At 39.8% G+C, this 23228-nt stretch overlaps 1 protein-coding gene across 6 annotated transcripts in view; it reads right to left on the bottom strand.

Moving 5' to 3' along the window:
* The window catches only part of LOC122880427 (glutamate receptor 3), an 81110-nt gene that overhangs the window by 46422 nt on the left and 11460 nt on the right, over positions 1–23228 (bottom strand). For all 6 annotated transcript variants that reach the window (XR_006378932.1, XR_006378931.1, XM_044205553.1 and 3 more), the window contains exon 3: positions 9978–10217. Coding sequence is in view for 4 of the 6 variants with exons in the window: in XM_044205553.1 (XP_044061488.1) it covers positions 9978–10217 (240 nt within the window). In the remaining 2 variants the exon portion in view is untranslated. The remainder of the gene's footprint in view (positions 1–9977; positions 10218–23228) is intronic.

The following is a 23228-nucleotide window of genomic DNA, read 5'->3' as shown; positions in this document are numbered from 1 at the left end:
TATCAGCACATATGCACGCAAGGGCATGTGCGCTAGCAAACACATATGTATGTGTGTGTCTGAAGGGATTGATCAAGCGCTGCATGAAGCGCTGATCGGCTGAAACTGGAGAAAAAATGACAAAAAGAGAGACTTGCCTTTCATGAAAAAAGGCCAGATATTATTTTACTCTTTTATTTGTCGTCTCTACAAACAAATTGGCCCTATGACATAGTGTAACATCAAAGCAATCAACCTCTACTATGCCTGCTTGAAGCAAAGGCCAGCACATTTTGTTACAATGAAAAAAGAGGCTCCCAGCAGTAATTTCATGGCTGCTGAAGCTAGCAGTGGGTAGGTGGTAAAATGGCTTTATTCCAGGTTCAGTTAAAAGAGGACACTGAGAGAGCATAGAGGTTTATTGTGTGCTTATTGTGACAGACGATGGCTCTCATATCACTTTTTTTTAAAGGCACAGGTGCTTGACTTGTAGTTTTTCAAGGGGTTACTGAATTACAGAGTTTGTTACTGCAGGTTGGACTATCTGTATATTGGGATGTCACTTTGGCAGTGATACCAGTTTATGTGTGCAAAATAAAAAGAGAGAAGAAATGCCAGTGATGCATAGCTTCATCCATATTTCTTTAATATTATTTTTCTTGTGCATTTCATCGCTTCTCCGATGTGCCCTTACTTGTCAGCATGTCCAAGCTGATTTATTCTCCTGATGCATGCATAATTTAGTTGTTATGAAGCTGGCGTGAAGGAGAGGGCCACTAAAGCACAAGAGGCATATGTGTGTGTGTATAAAGTCTCAGCTGGGTGCAGCTGATGTGCCATTATAGTGGCTGTGATGAGACCACAAAGCTGAGGAAACAAGCTGGAGTCTATGATATAGACATGGTTGCAGTGGGGAGCTGGCATTCACACTTATTATCTCACATTGTGAGCAGAGAGTATAAATTAACAATTGTGGGTGACAATATTGCACTTGACTAGACATTATTTGTGTGAAATGTTTCAGAGTGGCATAAAAATTACTTGTATAACAAATTGAAAGGGAAAAGGTGGCTGATGGTTTGTAGTATTTCATAGAAAAATATTGCTTTGGTTTGCCAGACATCTGTTAAACTAATGGTGGTTAAAAGATAAAAAATGCAAACTACAGGAATGTACATGAAAACATGTCACCACACCTTCTTATAGCCATTTCAAGCCTGTCTTCATGTGTTTAATCACCGGAGTTTGGACTATCCTTGGTGCATTTGGTAGTGTATCATCACTTGATTTGTTATGTTGTTTACAACAGTAAGAGCAATGCCAAACGACTACAGTCAAATTAAAGGACAGACTTGATTTGGTTTGCCATCAAAGGCATCCAGGAGAGCAGTGGGAGGCATTAATTATTTGACTCTATTAGGGAACAAAGGCAACTGTCTCTGGATAGCCAATTAGAGGGATTGCTGAAGAATAGGGAGCAAGGTTCACTTTAGTTACAGTGTGTCTGACTCTGCCTGGTTGCCCCACCATCCCCATATCTGTCTTTCTATTTTTCTATCTACAGTAGCTTGGCAGGAACTAGAAAAAATGAGGCTAACTATGTGCAGCCATCCAATCCTCCCATTCACAAGCCTCTTGGCCCTGTTGGCACATCACTCTGCCAATTGTGCCAGGCTGGAGTTATCTTGTGTGCCTGTATAACAACTAATCAACAGTGTCTGTGTGGTGAATTATGAAGGTTTTTCAAAGCCAAGTGGTCTTTGATTAATGCAACCAGAATATTATCAATCAGATAGATGACTTTTATGTTTTTGCATGCTTGCAAATCATTTTATTTTCCATGTAATTTAGTAAATTTGCCCAAAACTCATACTTAAAAATATACATGATCCACATCCTTCAGAATTTCTGTATGCTTATATTTAATATGGACTCATAATTCATCGTTTCTTGACCACTTTGCAGCATTTAAGGAAGGAAAGGTGACTGCTGTACTACTACAGTCACAGCTAGCTAAAAGGCACTCAGGAAGAAGGTACATAAGAGAAAGCTAAAAGCATATAAGGAGACTTTAATTTGGTCTGCGCTGTTCATTAAAAAAAAACACTTATAAAAAAATATAACTCTACACACAGACAAGATGCATGTCTTCAGGGCCGGTATTAAAACGGTTTAATCAATAGATTGAAATTGAAATAACAAGCCAAGGAAGGGAAAAAATAGAATTACCACCCCGCTAACCAGCCAAGTTGCAGTTTACATCCATGTCTGTCCAGACTCGTTTAATATATGCAGTGAATACTTGGAAGGAATTGAGTAAAAGGTATAAAGTGTATTTTTTGGCTAAATGGAAGTTATCACTATATTAATGATACATAGCTACTGTATGTATGATTCCAGTGACTATATATTGTTCAACTGATTAATGAAGGATTATCATAGATGTATTGGCTAAACAGGTACACATGTACTTGATTACTATGTAAAGATGGATTCTTATACTGTACAGCTACACAAAATGTGGTGCTTTTGTTTTCTCCTTGCATTTTTAGATGTGAAGCCTCTCTATGAGCTGTAGGTGAAACTCACTCACTCACAGGATCACGATTAGCTAGGAGCACTACGATATGTTGTTTGCAGTAACGTGATTCCAATGATGCTCGAAATTCAGAATGAGGCAGGAAGTGAAAGGCAGAATGGAAGAGATGGAGGAAAGTCCGTACTGTGCTAGTTATTGTTTACTCATTGTGTCATCCCAGTCAGCATGTGTGTGAAATCTGGAATCGCCCGATTCATTCTTAAATTATGGCTAAAAACCTATTTTAAAGTCACAATGACCTTTGAGTCAAAAGTGTCACCTGTTCAGTGTCCGACCAACTGTGAAATGTGATCACAATCTCCCTTTTGTGTTTTTCCAGGACATTATGATGTCACAGTGAAGTTGACCTTTGGGATAAAAAAATGTCATCACTTCATCGTTGTATCCGATTAAACATCTGTGTGAAATTCTCAATTCTTGAGTTATGGCCAAAAACCTGTTTGTCAAGGTCCTTTTGAGGTCACACTGACCTTGACCTTTAAGTCAAAAGTGTCACCAATTCATTGACCGACCAACTGAGAAATATGGTCATCAATTGTTGGGTTATGGCCAAAAACATGTTTTTATGAGGTCACAGTGACCTTGACCTTTGACCACCAAATTCTAATGTTTGTGCCAAACTTAAAGATATTCCCTCAAGGCGTTCCTGCGATATCGTGTTCACGAGAATGGAACAGACGGATGGACAACCCACAAACATAATGTTACATGCTTGAATGAGTGGGTCAGGACTGTATTGAGGGATTCACGTTAGTTGCACATTAGCCTTTCAAAATAGTAATAAAGTCTAATGTATCAGTTGCTCTGAGCATGCTGAAAAGCTCAAATCAATTCTACTGTTTGAGATATTGGCTACACGGTTACTTACTGTGACTCAAATGCTATACAAGCCACATCACACAGGCAGCATGTCCTGTCGGCGTCACACTGGTTCCACTCAGTCATTTCTGTCACATGCAGTTAAGATCTTCTGACTGAGCCAACAGACTCTCAATACACAATAGGAACTTTCTTTTATAGTCACTGAGTGGCTTTTTGCTTAGAATTGCATGCTGTAAATTTTTTACACTAAGTTGATCAGTCTCTTACTATCAGTCTCACTTTGTTATCCAGTTCATCAACAACCTGTACCTTTAGTGCAGTTACTAAACTTGTATTTTATGTACACAATCTGTAAGTGCTTGGGCTGGGGATCTTAAATGTCTTTATTTTAGTACTTTATTACTTTTTGATTGTTACTTGATCATTTTGAGTTGGGGTTGAGTTGCTTTGGAGCACATTTCAAGACAGAAAAACCTAGCTTTAACTACCACTGCCATATATTTGACTGTAAAAAGAATGGAACCACATATTTTCATAATTTTATATCATTTGTTTTTATGAAGGAAAAACTATTTTTTTAATCACTGTATGTTTGTTTAAAACAACAGAATCGTATCATTGCTTCCACTGTGAGAAACCCAATTTGGCTTGTTTGATTTAGGTTTAAGTGTAGACGGTTGTCTGAGAGACAGCCGCCTGAGTTATAATGACGGAGCAAGTAACTTTTTTTAGAAAGTAAATATATTTCTCTTGAGGACACTTTTGGTGTAGTTCAACTTCTTCCTGTGAGATTTTCTTTTTTTATGCGATAGGTTGTTACATTTTAATTCAATATTGAAATTTTTAAGATCTTTAACAATAAATGTGACAGACAATTGACTCAAAGAGATACTGTATAAATGCCTGCATACACGGAGGTCAGAATTTGCACATATTTGCATGTTTTAATAATAAGTTGTTCCCTTTGTGGTTACAAATACTGCAGCAACCTCTAATGATCAATACTGTGCCTTATTGTTCCAGATGGGTTTGCTGAACTGACTCTGCTGCAGTTGGGGGTCATTGCAAATATTGACAAAGTGAATGAAAAAAGTTCCCTGGAGGTTGACTGAAGGCTGGAATACAGCTTCCACCTGGCAGATTTTTGTTCAAAGAACATTTGACTTCCTGGTGCTACAATGAGGCTACGACATCGAACACTATTTCAACTGTAGTTTCAACTGTCAGCAGTTAAATGATAAAAGTAAATAGCTCTGTGCTTTCTGAGCAGCAGCAACGTGTTAGATCGTTTTCCTCCTAACTATATCACATTCAGAATATTGATTGGTAGAGGAAACGATGAAGAGAGAAGACAGGAGGCCTTCTTAGTATGTCATCAACACCTTGGTGTGGCAATGGATATTAATAGACAGGCTAAAATCCTGTGTCTTACAACACCATCATGGATATAAAGAGGTGGCAGCTTCAGGTCTTACCACAAAAGATCACTGGCATTGCTCTCTGCAGATCGGTATTCACAAAATGTCAATGGAATATATAAGTGCTTTCACACTATTAGAGGACTCAATCAGTCATATTTACATCTTAATTCACATTGTTTAATTTTTTTGTCTTGCTGTTCAGTTCAAGGTGAACTGGATTTTCTCAAAACTGACAAAATAAAAAATAATGCCAAGAGGCAAGGGAGCGATCTAGACACCAATGGAGCGGAGTGAGACAGCAGCGATAAAGGAAGGGCAGACATACAGTTGACCCTTTGCTTGTCCAATCACAGCTTAGGATCTGTAACTAGGCACAGCAGGGTTGTCATGCTCATACATTTTGAATACTCTGCATTTAAAGTGTTTGGATGGTGGCGTCCTATTACTGCCTTTCCAAAACTAAAAAAACAACAGAAAATGAGTAAGGAATGGATTATCTGTTTTAACATAAGATGCAAACGTTAGCATATTTGGCTAACTAGCTTACTACCTACAGTAACAGGGCTGATGTCAGTCTAAACACAGCCTTAGTTTGTGGGGTTGTAGGTTACACCAAAAAAATGACTCACGAAAGGCACATCCACTATGTTGCATTTATCCACCCAGTGGAAGCTGGTCCAGGATGCTATCACAGTTTAAGGTAACATTAGCAGATCTGTCCTGTCTCTTTATTGGATTTACAATCCAGCAACCCCAGCAACATTACCTCAGATGTTTGCCAAACACATTGGTTAGTCTTCATCCTAAAAGGCTTTTCTCATGTAACTTTAAAAGTGAAAGCATACCGTTTGAAAACATGAACATGAAGTATGTAAGTTAAGCAGCCAAACAGTGTTTGAATAAAATAACTGAATGAAATGATTTAATAAAATTTTTCCTATTAACTACTACACTTCTTTATTTCCATGTTGTCTACATGGATCAGCTGCTGAAGATGCTGACTTTTTGCCTGGGACATGTTAGCTTCAGCTTCAGACTTTCAGGTCAATATCATATATGTAGCCATCATGTACCTTCAGTATTTCTGACCGCTTCTTACAGTGTTTTCAACCAATTCAGCTAGCTAGCTACAGCTGATAAAATCTGCCAGAGACAGCTGTCATTACAGCCGGCAAAACTGATGGTCGCTGGGTAGAAATGAGAAGCCTGCTTTTGTCTACCTGTGTTTGAATGCCACTATTATCATTGTAAACTGCATACTGTACATGCTGACAAACCACTTGTGGTTCATAATTAATCTTTTCCTGATCACTTTGTAGCGTTTGAGGAAGGAAAGGTTGTGACTGCTGTACAACTGAAATCACAGCTAGCGGTAGACACTCAGGTAGAAGGGACATAGGACATAGCTAAAAGCATATAAGGAAGAGGTATAGAGGGGTGTGAGAAAGAGAGAGAGCGATTCATACATCTAGTAGAGGTGAGATTGCTGAATCAGGGTTGATTGTGCCTGGGAGAGACAATAAAGCCTGTAATCATCTGTCTCTGCTGCACAGACCTGGCAATTATCTGCCCATACCTGACCGCCAGAAGAGAAGGGCAAGATCCATCTACCTTCACCCTATATAGCTAGAGATTTTTAAGGGGAAATTCGTCTGCAGATGCAAACTGAAAGGACAGGAAAAAACAATAGTGACTCTTGGAGAGCTAAGACTTGGGAAAACGGAGGATTTGGTTGAAGGAGTGCTGCAGGGATTGTCAGTTTTTCCAAGTCAGCCATATGTGATGTTTTGGGGTGATTCAAAAGATCGAGTGGTGATATCTGTTTGGATCTTTCATCTCTTTCTACCCACACATGCATTAACACACACACACACACACACACACACACACACACACACACACATAAGGTACCCAGTGTCAATATATTACATCAGATAAAAGAAGAATAGCCACTCATTAAACTGGTATAACACTGCCTACGGAGGTTCCATTTGCTTCCAGTGCAGTTCCTTCATCATAACGTCTGCTTTCAAACATCTGCCCTGATATTGGCATTAAGAGTACAAATCTACCTCCATTTCCCACCAATGCATCCGAGCCTGAAGCATATGGACCATCACTCTCCGAATGAAAGCACTGCACTAAGGCCTAAAAGCATTTTTTGCCAGCCCAATAACAGAGCCAAATGAATAGTGTGTTGTAATTAATCTTTTCTATTGACTGAATAAAACCTCTTGGTGGAACTCATCTAGTGAATGCGCTGTGTTTTCAGTCCCTAATGGGAGAGTTTGGAGAATACGGTAATTGCAAAGTTGCTTCCAGTATTGTGGATGATCAATGCTTTTATCAAACACAAATTAAAAGGGAAAAAAGCGCTCAAGAAAATAATACATCGCAACAGATGCTTTGTGTAGCACATCATGAGTAGAGGTCATTTGTCATTTAGGTTTATTTGTTCATTCACTGTTTATCTACAGCAACATTTGAAATCCATCACAACCATCTGCTTACAGGCATGTATTGTTTTGTTACCTTTTTGATTTTCATTTGTGTAAAGATTATTTACATCTAAGGTCAGACATCACTAAGCGGGCTTTCTCAACATATCAGTTCTCTTTTTCAGACAATGCTAACACAAGAAAATCACAGTAGAGCAATAACACATTGGACTGCAAGACAATGATAGTTCTTTGACTCTCAATTAGGTGAACCAAAGCAGCATCGCCAAAAGGATTAAACCAACCAGGGGCACTTGTACCCCAGGGTATACTTCTGCAGTCGTGCATGGGTACGTGGAAATATTGTGGAGTAGCTCAACTAATTTGAAAGAAATTGGAATGATGAGTTGATTTCAAATATATATCCATATATTTGTGTTTCGGAGGAAAATAAAAATCTAAAAATAATTATAAATTGGTGTGATGCTGAACTTTAGTAAATTTATTGTCACAATGACCAGTAAACTACTTGCTACGATTAGGTAACTGCACAGTAAACAGCTCCCACCAACATGAGTCAGTAATTAAACGTGTTGAGAGTGCATGAAAAGTATTTAGCAAGCATGCAGAGAAGTCGAAATAGTTATCTAAAAGTAATGGGTAAACTGTTTAAATAGTTAAATAAAAGTAATTTTGAAAATATTTGGCTTAAAGTAATAGATGAACAGTTGAAATGATTAGCTAAATTTAATTGATAAGCATATATATATATATATATATATATATATATATATATATATATATTTATGTGTCGTAACTTAACATCCACTTTAATGAAAACATTTTAAACGTGACGGGCGGGGTCAATGAAGGGGTACTTAATCTGACAGGGTTGTGGGTGTACGTCAGACAAAAGAAGTTAGGAACCATTAAAATAAATAAATAACTCAAAATAATACAGATAAAAGCAGTTGTCTGTCAATTTTCCTTTTGCTTCAGAGCCAGAGGGTAAAAAAAACATACACCCTTGAAGACTATTTTCCCTTGTCACTCCTCCTGGTTTAGCCAGCAGTCAGTGTCCATATTGCCAGGGGAGCTGCACTACCTGATAAGCGGAGGTAGAGGCTCTCTGACACATCTGTCTGCTTGATGAGCCAAGTGTCAAAGCCGCCCAAAGTGCTGGATGGAGTGCATCAATAAACGACTTTAATCCCCTCCTGGGGCCAATGTCCCCCCTCTAATAAGGGATCGTCTTACACCACTGGCAGTAAGGAGAGAGGTAAAAGTGGCTTGGTATGGGCCTCAGCATGGGGATGTACAGGACACCAGGAATTGTCTGTACACAGGTAACATGCTGCAAATCACACGCCTGCTGTTGCCTTAATTGCTGGACTGAATTGGTGTTTTGTTTCCCCCTCCTTCTCACTTTCCCACTCTCTTTTGCCCTCTGTCCCGCTTTTCTCTCTTTAAAGTATATGTCTATTTGTCTTTGTCTTTCTAACACCTCTTCTGTTTTTGTTCTTTTCCCCACCTCCGCTATGTGTCCAACTGTGCCCCAGACAGTCTCACTTGCCAGACAGAAGAGGAAAAGCAGAGGGATGGGGACGGGTAGCTGGGCATTATTGGTTGTGCTGAAGGACGTGTGGGTTGCTAGCATCCGCAGGGAAGATTCAATGAGTGTTCTAGTCAGAGTGACCCTAATTAACCACATATTATCTGCAGGCTGTGTGGAGGATTAAGGCCCTCGGCTCTGGACCCTACAGACCTGGAGACCCAAAGACAGAGGACTCTGCACTAAATCACACTTCATAGTCTGCCTCAACGAAAGACACAGAGAGGTGGGGGCTTGAGGCTGCAGCAGAAAAAAGAACCATACAGAGAGCAGAGACCACACTGCAGTTTAGACCGGTTACTTGAAGCATATCTGGAGGTCAGGACCTTTCTATAATGAGCAAATAAACATAGCAAATCCAAACTGCTATGTACAGTGCAGGAGGAATAGGTAGCCTCCCATTTTGGCACCCTCACAAAGAGGAAGACATATTGTGTCTTTGTCTGTCATATCCTGAACATATCCTGCCCAGGTGCTGTTTGAACAAATTGAAGTTACTGTAGGAGGATGGGATCATTATTCTATCGAGGGATAATGAGCTCATTTGACATTAGAACACCCAGAAATGAACACTTTGCCATGTTGACAGGTCGTCATACACACGGTGCGCTGCTGCATTAAACCAGCATCTATTGTCAGCAAGGCAATGCAATCTGGGAACTTCACAAAAACCCTCATTGATGCAACACAATAAGCAGCCCCCAGTAGTAGCTGTGACATACCTCATTTCAGATGAAAGACGAGCCAATATCAACAACATGATTAAACAGAAGATTAAATGACACCAACCAGCCAACTGTTAGAAGAATCCAAAGGTTATAGCTCATAAGACGCGCTGTTTCTTAAAGTGTAAAGTGTGTTATTACAAGTGTTACAAGCTGCTAGTGAATATATTTCACATTTACATAACACCAAACTACTGTATGAAATTGTGCAGTGTTAACAGTTCAAGCATTTACAGGGCTTTCATAAAGTATTACAGGGTAAATCTATCCTCTGCTAACCCTGGTGTGCAACTGCTATTCTGAGTCACTGTTACATTTCCTGTGATTCCAAGCTGTAATTCAAGCTTTAAGTCCTGACTCAAGGCCCGCGCTGTCACCTACCTCGGTCTGTGTCATACAGGTAGACAAACTTCTGCCACTTGTAGTGAGAGAGCAGGCTGAGGACAGCACCTCGGAGGGCGGGCCGCATCTGGATGACAAACTGCACCTCATTATCGGTGGGGTAACTGGGTGTGACAAAAGAGGTGTGCAGAGCACCGCAGAACGAGGTCAAGGTGTTCATGGACTTCTTGTCGTAGAATCCGAAGATGGCGTACACTCCGCGGGAGAACTGGGAACAAACTGCAGGGACAGCAGAGGGCAAGAGGACACGAGTGTTAAGACATTATTCAGCAAAATGTGTGTATGCATATTCACAAATGTGTTACTCATGACTTTAGGTAGTAATCGATCAATTGGGTTGTTTGAGCCACCACTAATAGCCAATAAGGGTTGTGACCTTAATGCACTTGACAAGGCATTTACAGTACTGCATATCCTGTAGAAAATATTAATAATAATATATAAATACTGTATATAACAATAGCCATAAGAATAAGTATAAATAATTACTGAAATATTCTGTCTGGTCAGATTTGTGGTCTTCATTTTCATTATCGATCTGACAATTATTTCCTTAATTAAACAAATAATCATTTTGTTTATTAACAATATGTCAGAAAACAGTCAAAAATGACATTATAATTACCCACAGCCCAAGGTGATGTATTCAAGTTGTTGTTGTTGTTTTATTTGACCATCAGTCCAAAACCCCAAAATATTCACTTAACTATCATATATGACAAGTTTATTTTCTTCAATAATTATCAAAGTATTTGCTGATTAATTTTCTGATGATTGACTAATTGATCGATAGAATTATAATTGTACCTGCATTATTCTTTGATCAGATAGTTCCTGATTTAAATTATTTTTTTAATTAAATATTATATGTAGGCAAGTTACAGCTGCTTGTGTTTAGACACTGAACAATTGAGAACGTTTGCATCTTTTCTTAAATGATGGGGTTTCTAGAAAAATATGTTTTTATTTCTCAAGGTATGGCATCAAAAAAAGTCATGGTTTGGTGTTCACTTCAACTTAGGTTTTGTATTGGCACTAGTATCGAAACGTTCCAAATTATACTAGATCTTAAATGATAAGTCAATTAATTGATTAGTCAATCAACAGAAAATGAATTGGCAACTACTTTGATAATCAATTAATCATTTAAGTCATTTTTTAAAGCAAAAATGCTGAATAAAATACAAAAATGCTTCTGTATTGGATGGAATTGTTGCCTTTCTTTGTCTTTTGTGACAGTAAACTGAATCTCTTTGGGGTTTGGACTGTTGGTCAGACAAAACAAGCAATATGATGATGTCACCTGGGGCTTAAGGAAATTGAGATGGGAATGTTTCACTATGACATTTTATAAACCAAACAATTTGTCAATTAAAGGGGCATTCCACCAATTTTACACAGAAAGTTCAGTTGACTGGTCATTAGGGGTATTACTTAGCCAGCATAATACCTTCTGGGGATTTGGAGGGAGACTTCCAAAGTCTGAAAAAATAACACTAATGTTGTCATCAGGGTTATCTTGGCTTGGGTTTGAAGACTACAATTATAACAGAAATCCTGTGTTACAAAATTGGGATGTGGAGTTTGAAAGATATGGGTATTTACCAGGTTGGAAGGATCTAATGAAAGACACTATCATATTGCATTATGGGAAGTGTAGGATTCAGTGTTTTTAGAGTGTGACCCACACCAAGGACTAAAAGTCAGGATATCTTTTCTGCTGCTTCAATTTTTAAAATCATTTTTTCAATCTGTCTATTTTGAGTCCTTCAACTTTGTGGAAGTGCTGGAGTGCACTGGGGTGCCCATTTAATTGAGAAACTAATCGGTGGAGTAATCAATGATGGAAAAACATTTCACTTGCAGCCCTAAATGATAGCAATTCCTAATGATCACAATATAAAGTCCCATTTACACCTGGTATCAACATTCATTATCTGCATCTGGATCTGCATCTGAATAAGAGAAATGCATATTAATACACAATGCACAAAAAGACAGCATGCATTGAATCAGAAAGTGAACGGATCTGGTAATAGTGGCCTGCATTGTGACAGGATGTCAGCAAAAATCCCGCAGGCGTAAATGCAAGCGGTACAATGTGTGTTTGTGTTGGCAGGAAAGTGGCAGCCGAACGATAGAAACGTCACACCATTCACCGAAGGTCTCCAGCTCCCACCAAGAGCTCCCACCAGTTATCGCTCTGTTCCCTCATCCACAGTGAACGTCTCACTGCAGCATTCACAGCAGCTGTGAGCGGTACTGCTGCCTGTCGCCACTTCTGTTGCCTCCTACGAAAAAGAGCTGAAAAAGACAACTCTTTCTGCCTCGAGTGAAAAGTGAATACAGTTTCACTTTCAATGACCTTAAACCCCCAACGTTTGTTTTTGTTGATGCCATGATGTCAGTTACAGCTACATACTTGGTATCTTCACATAATTTGGATGATAAATTAGATGTAATGAGGAGATAATCTAAACAAAAAGGCAAATGTGTTACAGTATATATATATATAAAGAGAGAGAGAGAGAGAACACATTTTAATACAAGATTGACCCAGAAGGTCCACTTTTGAGGAATAAAAATCCTTTCGACTAGCTGCACAAAACCTATATGCTGTTCATTGAAATTGCTATCTGAGGCGGCCAAAGGTAAAAGAAAATAAACAGTTACACAATCAACTGAATGTTTTTCACTGTGACAAATCTATAACAACCACCTCGGAGAATGAACATCACATTTTTTTTTCAGTGTGTGCATCTGATGACATTTCTTGAGAGGCAAAAAAACAAAAAATAATGTTTCCATTTGTTTGTGTATTCATCATGCACTCTAGTGGGGCAGCGTAAATTGTCAGGCAGGAGCAACTTCCATTCAGTCAGAAGCCATTAATGTGTAAACTAACATTCAGAGCTACAGGTGTGTTTTGCGTTTCTACCCTATCATGCATGGCTGTTCAAAAATTCTGATTGACTCTCAAGTGTTCCCGCTGGGTAATCAAGCATTCTTAACATCCGTAAATACTTTGAATATTTCAGTACAATTGTTGGATGACAGGAGGGGAACGCTCTATCCAATCTTATGTAATGGCTATGTTAAATATTTGTTTGTGATTGGCTGACGGGTATTCATTCAATTCGTATGGTGGGATATGTTTAAATACTGCTCTCAGTAAGAAATTAGCATTCTCCGAGGTTACTGATGCTGAACCGGCAAACAATTCATCACCAACACGACAGTTCAAGCACAAGATGCAACGCGTACGTACACACGATAATTGTGTATGTTTTTGGGGTTTTTTTCTGGCCGTGAGAATTCGTCTCTCTTTGTGAAGCACGGTGCTACAGTATGTGCAAACCTTTCACTCAGAGGACAACATGACAGTGCTCACGTACTCAGCTCTTAAGCACAATTGCTGTTTGAATGAGAGATCTAGTCACTGGTGGGATTTGCCTCATCCTTTTTAATTCTATTCCCTCCCTATCTGTCCTGGTACAGACACCTCTCCCAAGGTATAAGCATCCATTCTCAGCAACACACACACACAAACACACAGGCAAACCCACACGCACGCATGCAGACACACAAGCATGCACACAGACACAACACTGCTTCCTGATAAGTGAATCAACAGATGGACAGCAGTATTGTGGGTAAGTGCTGCAGGGTGAGTGGTGCAATCTCCCACACTGAATGGTAGCCAGTAGGAGTTCCAGCCCTTGTCGAGGCCCAGTTTTCTCTGCACTCCCTCTTAATTTGGGCCAGTACTGACACAGAACCTATCCTAGGGGACCAGATCTGGCAGCCTCTTTCTCTCTGCTCAGCTGTCCTCTGCTTATTAGGTTGAGCTTTGAGCAAGCCCATGCTTCAACGACAGATATGTCCGCACACCCTCATCTCGCTCCCTCCCCTCCCCCGTTGTGCTCTCGTCTTGCCCCCATTAGTGATACAGTGTCTCTGTGATGCATCCTTTTTCAGGGTCGCCACCTTATTGTAGTGGAAAGGTTTATGTGTTGCAGGGATCTCATGAGTTAAGCCATCTAGAGTGATCTGAGCTCCAGGTAGGTTCTCCCAAGGCGGTGAGGTTTAGAAGGATGTTCTAGACAAAGAACAACCTGTTCTGTTTTGGGGGCACGCACTAGCCAGTCTCACTGCACCAGACTTGCCAGCATCCTGCAACTCTGGCTCCTCAGACACAAGTCATCCTGCCACGAGAACTGCACACTCCTTTCTTCACAATAAATCCATTCTCCACCTGCACCTGCATCTTCTCCAGAGTCTGCCCTCATGAGCATTTCTGACAGGTTATATGACTCTAAAGGACTGGCATTCACAGCCAAGTGCATTGCCATAAATAGTCCCGACCAGTTAGCATAACACTACATACAATTAATGGAAGCACTGTTATTGATTTTCAATGGTGTGCCATAAGCTGCGCTGTGCAGAAACCTCTTGTTTTCTCACTCACTTAATCACTACTGGTCCATTTCCATGGTCAGAGGCTAACAAGCCACACCACGTGCTTTGCAGGATCTGAAGTGTTTATATATTGTAGCCTGGAGATGATAGTAAATCTGAGATCCAGCAATGGTCAGGTGGAGCTAGCAGTGCTGTTGATCATGATTGTTTAAGCAAACATGTCATCGCATCAGTAAAAATGCCCCTTCCTCTAGCTAAACAGCTACAACCATCATTTTTACAAACTGCTGAGAGAAAATAGTGGAAAACAATTGGCTTTTTCACCTAGTGCTAGTGGAGGAAAACAAAGCAGTGTTGGCTCTTATCACCAACAGCTGGGATCACCTGAGAGGAATGAGCAAGTGGTTTTACTTCTTTAAGTCACATATTCGTGTACAAGATTGTAACTTTCTAATTAATCTACATTTTTCTTACAAGCTGTACCAATTTGCTTCCTCGCTAATTTGCGGTACATGTAAATTTCCTAACCTTTTAAATTTTAATAAACTCAAATTCTTTCAGTCAAGGGTGAGTAATAAGAAAACAGAACAAATGAGCAGAGCATATAAACTGGAAACTTTATTAATAGGAAATAGCAAACAAAAAAGCAATCAGTATAAACATATTGACCGAGTCAAACTGAGGAATTTAAAGTTTTTTTGCAGTGAAAAGGAAAGTCAGTTGCACCAAGATTTCAGCTTAATAACTTAAATAAAAGAATGGTTGTATCTAAATTTCTAAATCTAAATTTCTTTCCTTTATGTATTGAGTTTATTTGTAATTCTTAAGAGCCAAACTCAGAACTGTTTCCGAAAGGAATGGAAAGTTCTGGATTACCCTATTGCAGCCCAAAAGAGCCATACTCTGTATGTATGTATTCCTACACTTCACTCTCCCAGAGATGTCTCTCCATGCAGTACTGATTCCCCCTTCAACACCTCTCTCTCCACTCTCCTCTCCTCTATCCTCACCACTATAGTTGACCTCTCCTTTTGTTGTTGTTGTCTTTTGCCTCAGCCATCTGGTCATCCCCAAAGCATACACCCACTTCAAGCGTGGCAGTATCTCTCTCCACCTGAGTGCCTCTCTCTTTCCCCTCTCACATTGTTTCCCCCATAATATCACCCTGCTCCATCAGTGGAGCAGAGATTGGTATTGGACAACTAAAAAACACAACTAAAAAAGTGCACTGTACAGTCAGGAGAGACAGCTGCTGTGGAGAAATGCCCCGGCCTCGGCCTCATTCCTCTCAGTGATTAAATAAAAATGAAATAAATGTTGCGCTGTAGGTGGAAATAAGCCAGACGAACCTGTCTCCAACTCTGAAGAAATAATATATCAGTTAATATAAGTCAATGATTCTGTGAGTGTCACCTTGAATTTCAATAATGCTAATTTACTCACAAGACCTCAGACAACCATGTGCATGTACACAGAATCATTAGAAGAGCTTGTATGGGGACTGATTGGTAAACAACACACGGATAATTCTCTCTCATCTGCTCCTTCTCTTTACCTTCTTCAATCTCGTTTTCCTTTTTTTTTCTTCCTCTGCAGCTAATCGTGCCTCCTCCTCCTCCTCCTTCCTGCTGCAGGGAACCATGCATCCCATCTCCAGTTCACTGGTCAAACACAGACAGTGTGCCACCCTCATTCCCTTTTATAATCAGGACACTTGGCAGTGCTATGGGGATGTTACATTTCTGATGCATCACTTGAGATGGCTGGCCTGGAATGCTAGTTCAGAGGGATATGTGGTATCCTGCAGGCATGCCAGGCTAATTCAATAAAAAAAAAAAAAAAAAAAAAAAAAAAAAAAACCCTTTTCAGGCACTCAAAGTATTTGGACTTCCATGCTCTTTCCCATGAGACAGAGCTTTACACAGCCTTGGGAAGGGGGCTGGGAACATTAAATGTCAGCAATGATTGTATCTCTTTAGCTGTTTTCCTTGTCTTTTTCACAAAACCCACATTCTCTCTTTTTCTTTTTGGCCCTGTTGTTTCTCCTCTCTGCCACATGTCCTCCATTTCCTGCCTGTGTCTCTGTCTCCTTCTCCCTCTGGTCCTTGAAGCTCCTCTTCCTGGTACCCCCCAGCCTACATCAGGACCAGCCTGTCCTTCACTGAAGAAGGGATGCTGTCACTAGGAAATAGCTCGCATAAGTGCCCTGGGGGATTGCATCAACTCTTGTCATATAGAGATGAGAAGTGCTTCAAACTGTTAACTCAAATGGCAGACCCAGATTCAAGGACGACTCCACTGCAACGGTGCCGTGAAACGTTAAAAGGAAGCCGTTACTAGTCCTGCTCCATCAACATCTAGCAGCTATTTAACTATCAAATGATCTGCTGGGTTAAATGACACCACTGTGGAAAGAGAGCAAACAAAAACACACAATTACTACAAACAGTAAATGTATCCAGTAGTTGACATTAGAACAGGGCTACTGTATATTTTAATATTATCGTTAATCAACTTTCAGTTAAATCGTATTGTGACAAAATTATCACGTTATTGTTTAACAAAAAGCTGTTGTTTCATTTTTGTTTCCATGCCAACTCTAATTGAAAACTAACAAATCAGTTGTTTTACACATACTGTATAAAAAAAATTTCAGATGTAATGCATAACAACATAACACAGTTCATTACAATACACCAATATGATAATTATTTATGGGATTTTTGCCTACATTTGTCATATTATGATATATATTGATAGTGGAAAAATATTCTCATTAATATTTTGATATGAGTGTAATTTTATTTTTTTTTCATAATTTTTTTGGCCATCTAATGCCTTTACTAGATAGTGGTAGTTTAGAGATGACAGGAAACAAGGGAGAGAGATGGGCAACAAAGTTCCCCGGTCGGAATCGAACTGGTTCATGGTCAGTGTCTCAAATTTTCCATAAGCCACAAGGGCACACCTTATTACTGTAGTTTCAGACTTATCGTCCAGCCCTAACTGCTGGGCCGAGAAACTTGCTACCAAGTAAACAGGGATGTAAACAAAATGTTCAAAAAACTGCTTTGCAAATGTTGTATAATGAAGGGCATGTACTGAACATGTTTGTTAGACCTCAATACAAACAATGAGTTTTGGTGACTAACACTGAATGTAAACAGAATATTTGTTTGTTTACAAGGAAAGCTCACAGAGCACCTTTAAGTCATGGAAATTAGCATTCAATCTAAAGCAAAGTAGCTGTTTTACAGGTGATAACATCTAAAATACACTTGAACGGTGAACTGATTGTATCCGTTTGCAACTGCGAGCGCTGTTAACTCCCGCGAGAGTTAAAGACGCTCTAGCACTGTGTTTTACGGCACCCAGCATGACAGTGTTTTGGGTCACAGAATCTGATGGGGTGAGCTGAAGCATCCGACCAGTCTTGGAAACCATCTCCGAGTGAATGATGATCACAAGAAATCATTACGAAGGGTAAGACCACGAGCCAACAGTCGCAAAGTTCCTCCAGTCAAACAAAGTGAACGTGAACCAGTTTATTTTTTGGTACTGTGAACTTAGCTCAGAATTCAAAATTGTGAACTATGAACGTGAACTAGTTCATTTTAATCTGTGTAAACTGAACTTTGAGCAAGCTCTTGTGAAGTGTGAACTTGCACAACACAGTGTGTATAAAATTAAATGGATGTTTTATTGTATCTATCTAGTGTATACAACTGCAGATTGTGAACACCCAATACATTTCTTGTCTGCTAGATGCATTAGTAAAAGTCACATCAAAAAAGGTTACGGGGAAATAACTTTAATGGCTCAAATTAGTGTGTCTCTATCAAAGAGGGGGCTGATATGCTGCCTCTACACAATGGAGAGGCATATACATTTCTGTTTCTCCACTGCCTGGATAGATGGAGAACAGGTCAACTATTAGAAGAAACATAATCTTATTCCAACATGGCAATTGCATGTGTGAGATTTTTGTCAAGTTTCTTGCTCACAGTTAGAGCAAATGTGTGTTCCAAATGTAATGTGAGAAATAACACAAGCATATTTTCTAAAAATATATGCAAATGTTTTAATATCAAAACACATGAAGCCCACTACATAGCAGAGAATTTTAAAATATGACAGGAGTCATTTGTGAGAAAATGAAATGTTATCCAGTGTATAGCAAAACTGCATTCGATAAGCATTTATTAGTGTGGCACAGTGATTAAGTCTTAATTAAATCCAAGTTAGAATATTTACTTTGGTTTGTGTTAAAATGATCACAGTTACTGTTATATTCCCTCTATTTATTTTTCCTCTGAGCTCGATGCAGAGTAGTGTATCCAATTGCGATGGACATAATGGATATCTGTGTGAAAGCATAAAATTCAAACTCTAGTTAGCTTGATTTACATTCTCTTTGAAGTCCAATTCTGGGACCTAAAAGGTATCCACAGGAAAACCACGTATCCCATACTGTACTGCATCTGAGTATTCTGATGGAGGGTTCATATACAACCTAAAACCCCAGTCAGTCCTACTAAGATGTGAGTGGACCCCTGCGCTGTTAGCAACAAAGAGAGAATTAAAAACTGAGAAATCACATCTGAATTAGGTGATATGATTCTGTTGAGTGAGTTGTCAAATCTTTGCAGGTTTGCCAAAGTACATGGAGGGAGGATTACTTATGGAAACTAGAATTAACTCCTTTTTAAACTGACCCAATATTCCAATTAAACTGAATGGGTTTTTTTAAAACAATTTTGAAATGTGACTGAATTACAATGCAATCATGGTTTATATAATGATCTTTTGTATTTCTTGATAAGCTGCTAATACTAATAAAACTAGGACTCTTTGGAAGGTGAAAGTCTACAGAGAAATGACTCCTTGAAATAGTAGATATCTTATTCAACCCTCTATCTACTAGTACTAGTACCAGATTACTATGTATATAGTAGCCTAAAGAGGAGAAACTGATCCGGGGACCAGAGTTACTGAGGTCAGATGTGGTCCACAAGCACGTACTTCCCTATAACTGGAGTTCATTAACTATTTTCTTTTCTCCCTTGTTTTTCTCTGCCCTTCAATCAGCAACTCCTTCTCCTCTCCACCTGCTATCTTGATGATAAAGACGTGTACTTGTGAGAGTGGCTGGTGAGCAATCCCCAAGTGAGTCAATGACTCTCAACTCCATCTCCTTCTGACAGATATTTTCACCTTCAAGGTCTTACCATCATGCTTTTGTTTGAACACAGAGCAACACACAGGGCTGAAAGCACTGCGTGGGTCAAACACTGCCACAGTACACGGCACAGAGGATCTACACATTTGGTGATGTCTTCATTATCATGGCAATGCCCTCTGTTTGACCAACAAAAATCATTATGCAGAAGTTTGAACAAGTATGCTGTTCAAATGTTCAATACGTTGGCCATTTCAAAAGTTCCGATAACAGTGTTGTGATGGCAGCTACGAAATTGGACGGTTTGCTGAATAACTCTTGTGAAAATCAGTTTGATAGGACTCATCCGATTCATGCAGAAATTTCACTTTGCATGCCCTTGTCCACTGCATGCCATTTCCTTGACACATGCAATTAAGGACTACATATGCATTCAGATAACAGACCTAAACCCATGGCCCTTGCTTCACCTCGAGAGCTGTGCTCCGAGATCCCGGCCCATCACGTTGAAAAAATAACAATCCCTTATTCGACAGGCACATGCAGTCCACCATTTGGTGCAATGCAGAGGCTAGAGGAGTGCTACAGGACTTGTCTTATCCTTTCAAAGATGATCACTCCTCTCACCTTCAGGAAGATGTCACTCCAGTACACAGTAAGGACAGCTGCCGAACGCTGACCCTTTGAGTGCGGCTGTGTGCATTTCTAAGGAGGATTCAGCAGAGCATGAAACATGTAAGGCTTATGATATTCTGTAATTGGATTTCCAAGAAAGCTGGTGACAAAGTCCCTCACACACCACTAATCCTCCCAATCAGCACTGCGGGCCTAAAGCGTGCTCTTCTATTGCAGATGAATATGGAGGGAGGGAAGAGAATGGAGCATGAAGCGAGGAAGAGCATGAAGATCGCAGATGAAGTGGGGTGTGGATTGCGCCACGACCACATGAGGACGGACAGCCACTGAAGGCATGTCAACGCGTCCTAACACACACGGACTAATCATCATCGCTATGCTGGGAGTGAGATGAGTTAGAGGAGGCAGGGCGCCGAGGACAGCTGCAGAAAGGAACGAGGGAGACAGAGTTCAACATGTCAGACCACAACAGCAAACATTCAAACTGTTGCTGTCAGAAGTGGTCTGAGGCTCTGCCATCTCAACAAACAGGGAAGCTTTGCTGAATCACAGGAAACAGTTCACTTTAGGACTGTATGACAGATTAGGAAAAGAAGACACAAGGAGAAAACTCTCAGCCATATCAAAGAGATTAAAGGAATAGTTTAAGAAAATGCCTGTAAATGACTCGCCCTGACTGCAGGAGAGCTGGGCTCGCCTCGTTAAAGATTTGTGGTGATATTTCAGGTGTAGAGCGCCGCACCTGACTGACTTGTTTTGAATCCAATTCTACACAGCAGGGGAAATACTTGGCAGCTGAAAACCTCTTTTGTTTCTGTTCTTATTTGGATGATTGGGAAAAAAAACAAGCATGGCAAACTTTATGGATGTCAGGCACATATATTTTTCCATCAATGTCAAAACGCTGGATTGTTTTTCCTGTATACATCAATTCTATCTGTTCTTCAGTCTTGCTTGCTAAACTAGTTCCTGTTTGTCATTTTCTCTTTTCCTCATCTCCAAGACAGGACAGCAAGGAGTCTTGAAATTTCCATATTCCAGTTAGAGTGCGAACCATCTGAGTTTAATGCTTCCTGACTGGTTGTTTCTGTCCTTTAGGGAGATTTCTGATCTGTGTGTCTCGTGTATGGCTTACATGCACATGCAAAGCCAAGAGCGTGTCACACGGGGCCACCAAGAGGCAATATAACTGCCACTTTCACGAGGTCCACTTCCTGCACGTGTAAACTAAGCCTTTGCCCCCGGTGTCACTAATCAAATTACATGACACAATTGATATCCTATGGCAACGAAACAAACGGAGCCGAGCCATTGAGGGATTTGCACTGTGAAGCTTGATTACAGGGCTGAATTTAAAACAGCACCTCTCCAGGACCAGTCTCTCCCAGCTCTTTGCCTTTCTCCGAAGAATAATAGAATAAGTCAATGAGGACGGGAGATGAGACCAGTTGTTTAACCTTGAAGACATCACTTAAAGAATTCCCTCTCCTTCTCAGCCTCAATCCAGGCCTGGTTAAGTATGTAGAGTCCAGCACCACTTTTCATCTTATTAGTGCCCTTACTGAGACGTCGCTCCGTCCCTGAATGATAATGCTGGATGTAGTAGAGAGAGAGATAGAAAACAGGGCTATGACAGTGAGTGAGCTGTAATCCTATATATGCCAGGGCCACGGCATACAAACCCTTGAATATGCTTTACTCACCTTACTTTTCTAAAGTAAATTTTCCCACAAAAACCAATAAAGATTTTCAGCAAGGTGCTTCACTTTGGAGCCATTTCATATAGTCACTTGGAGAGAGGAGTGCAAGAAGACTTCTCACATTAGATGAAAAGATGTGCTCCATTTTATTCTCAGTGGACCTTTCATTGTCTGGAGATATGCTGGGCACTAACGCCAAAAAGAAAATTTTCAGTGTAATTTGGTGGCAGTCTGATATCTTGTCTGATATGGTCACAGTGCTGCAATGTAGTCAAAACAGAATAAGTTCCAGGTTTAGAGATATCAGTCTCATAACAGCATGATAAAGACACACTGAAATGGATGGGATCAGCAAAATACTGCAGAAGAAATTAACATTGAAGCTAAATTAATAAAGTTGCAATTAAATAATGATTTTTCATTTAAGGGTCAGTTCACCCAAATTACAAAAAGGCATATTTTCTCACTTATCTAGTGATATCTAGGCCATATGAACAGTTTAAGTATTATTTGCCCATATTATTTGTTTTGAAATATCAGCCAGCCTGAATTTTGTTTATGGTGCTCACAGCACTGATTCATCCAAGTCTTGATTACTCAGGATAATCCACAGGCCTCACTTTGAACAGTCTTCACTGCAACTTCTTTATAATCTCTATAAAAATGGTAAAGAGGAAACTATGGTTTATCACACTTTGGGTTTTATTTTCGCAGCTCTGGGCCATTGGTTCTATAGGTTATGATAACATTGTACTCACCAAAGTAATTGCTAAGATCACGGAACGCAATAACACTGCTAAAAATACGTCCAAAAGGGCGACAAGCACAACAGTCAGACAGAGAGACATCATACAGAAAGTAAACAAGCCAACGGTTTTGCAACATTAGCTACAACTTTTTTTGGAGGTAAAACAGAAAGAGAGCGCACCTGTAATGTCACTAATAATCCGTCATTGCACAGGAAAACCGCACAACTACGGCAAGTACGTAGGACAAAGCTGAAACAGGAAGTTTGGCTGTAAAACTGTGGTGGATGTTTACAACAAACAGTTCGGATTGTACTTACTGTTCAACTTCATTCTCTCTTCCAAATAAATGTGACTAATCCCAGTTTTTGTTTTAAACCTGTCTCACTGACTATTGTTATTGCCCCACTGAACCTATTTTTAGCGATGTTGCTGTGTTCTCAGCGCTTACTTTGGTGAGTACAATGTTATCATGATAGATAGAACTGATGGCCAGGAATTACGAAAATAAAACCCAAGTTTTAATAACCCGCTCTTTTCCTTTAACAGC

Source organism: Siniperca chuatsi, linkage group LG8 (genome assembly GCF_020085105.1).
Source record: "Siniperca chuatsi isolate FFG_IHB_CAS linkage group LG8, ASM2008510v1, whole genome shotgun sequence".
NCBI classification, from domain to species: Eukaryota; Metazoa; Chordata; class Actinopteri; order Centrarchiformes; family Sinipercidae; genus Siniperca; species Siniperca chuatsi.
The sequence above is the reverse complement of the archived record's forward strand: the minus strand, read 5'-3'. Positions and strand labels throughout refer to the sequence as shown.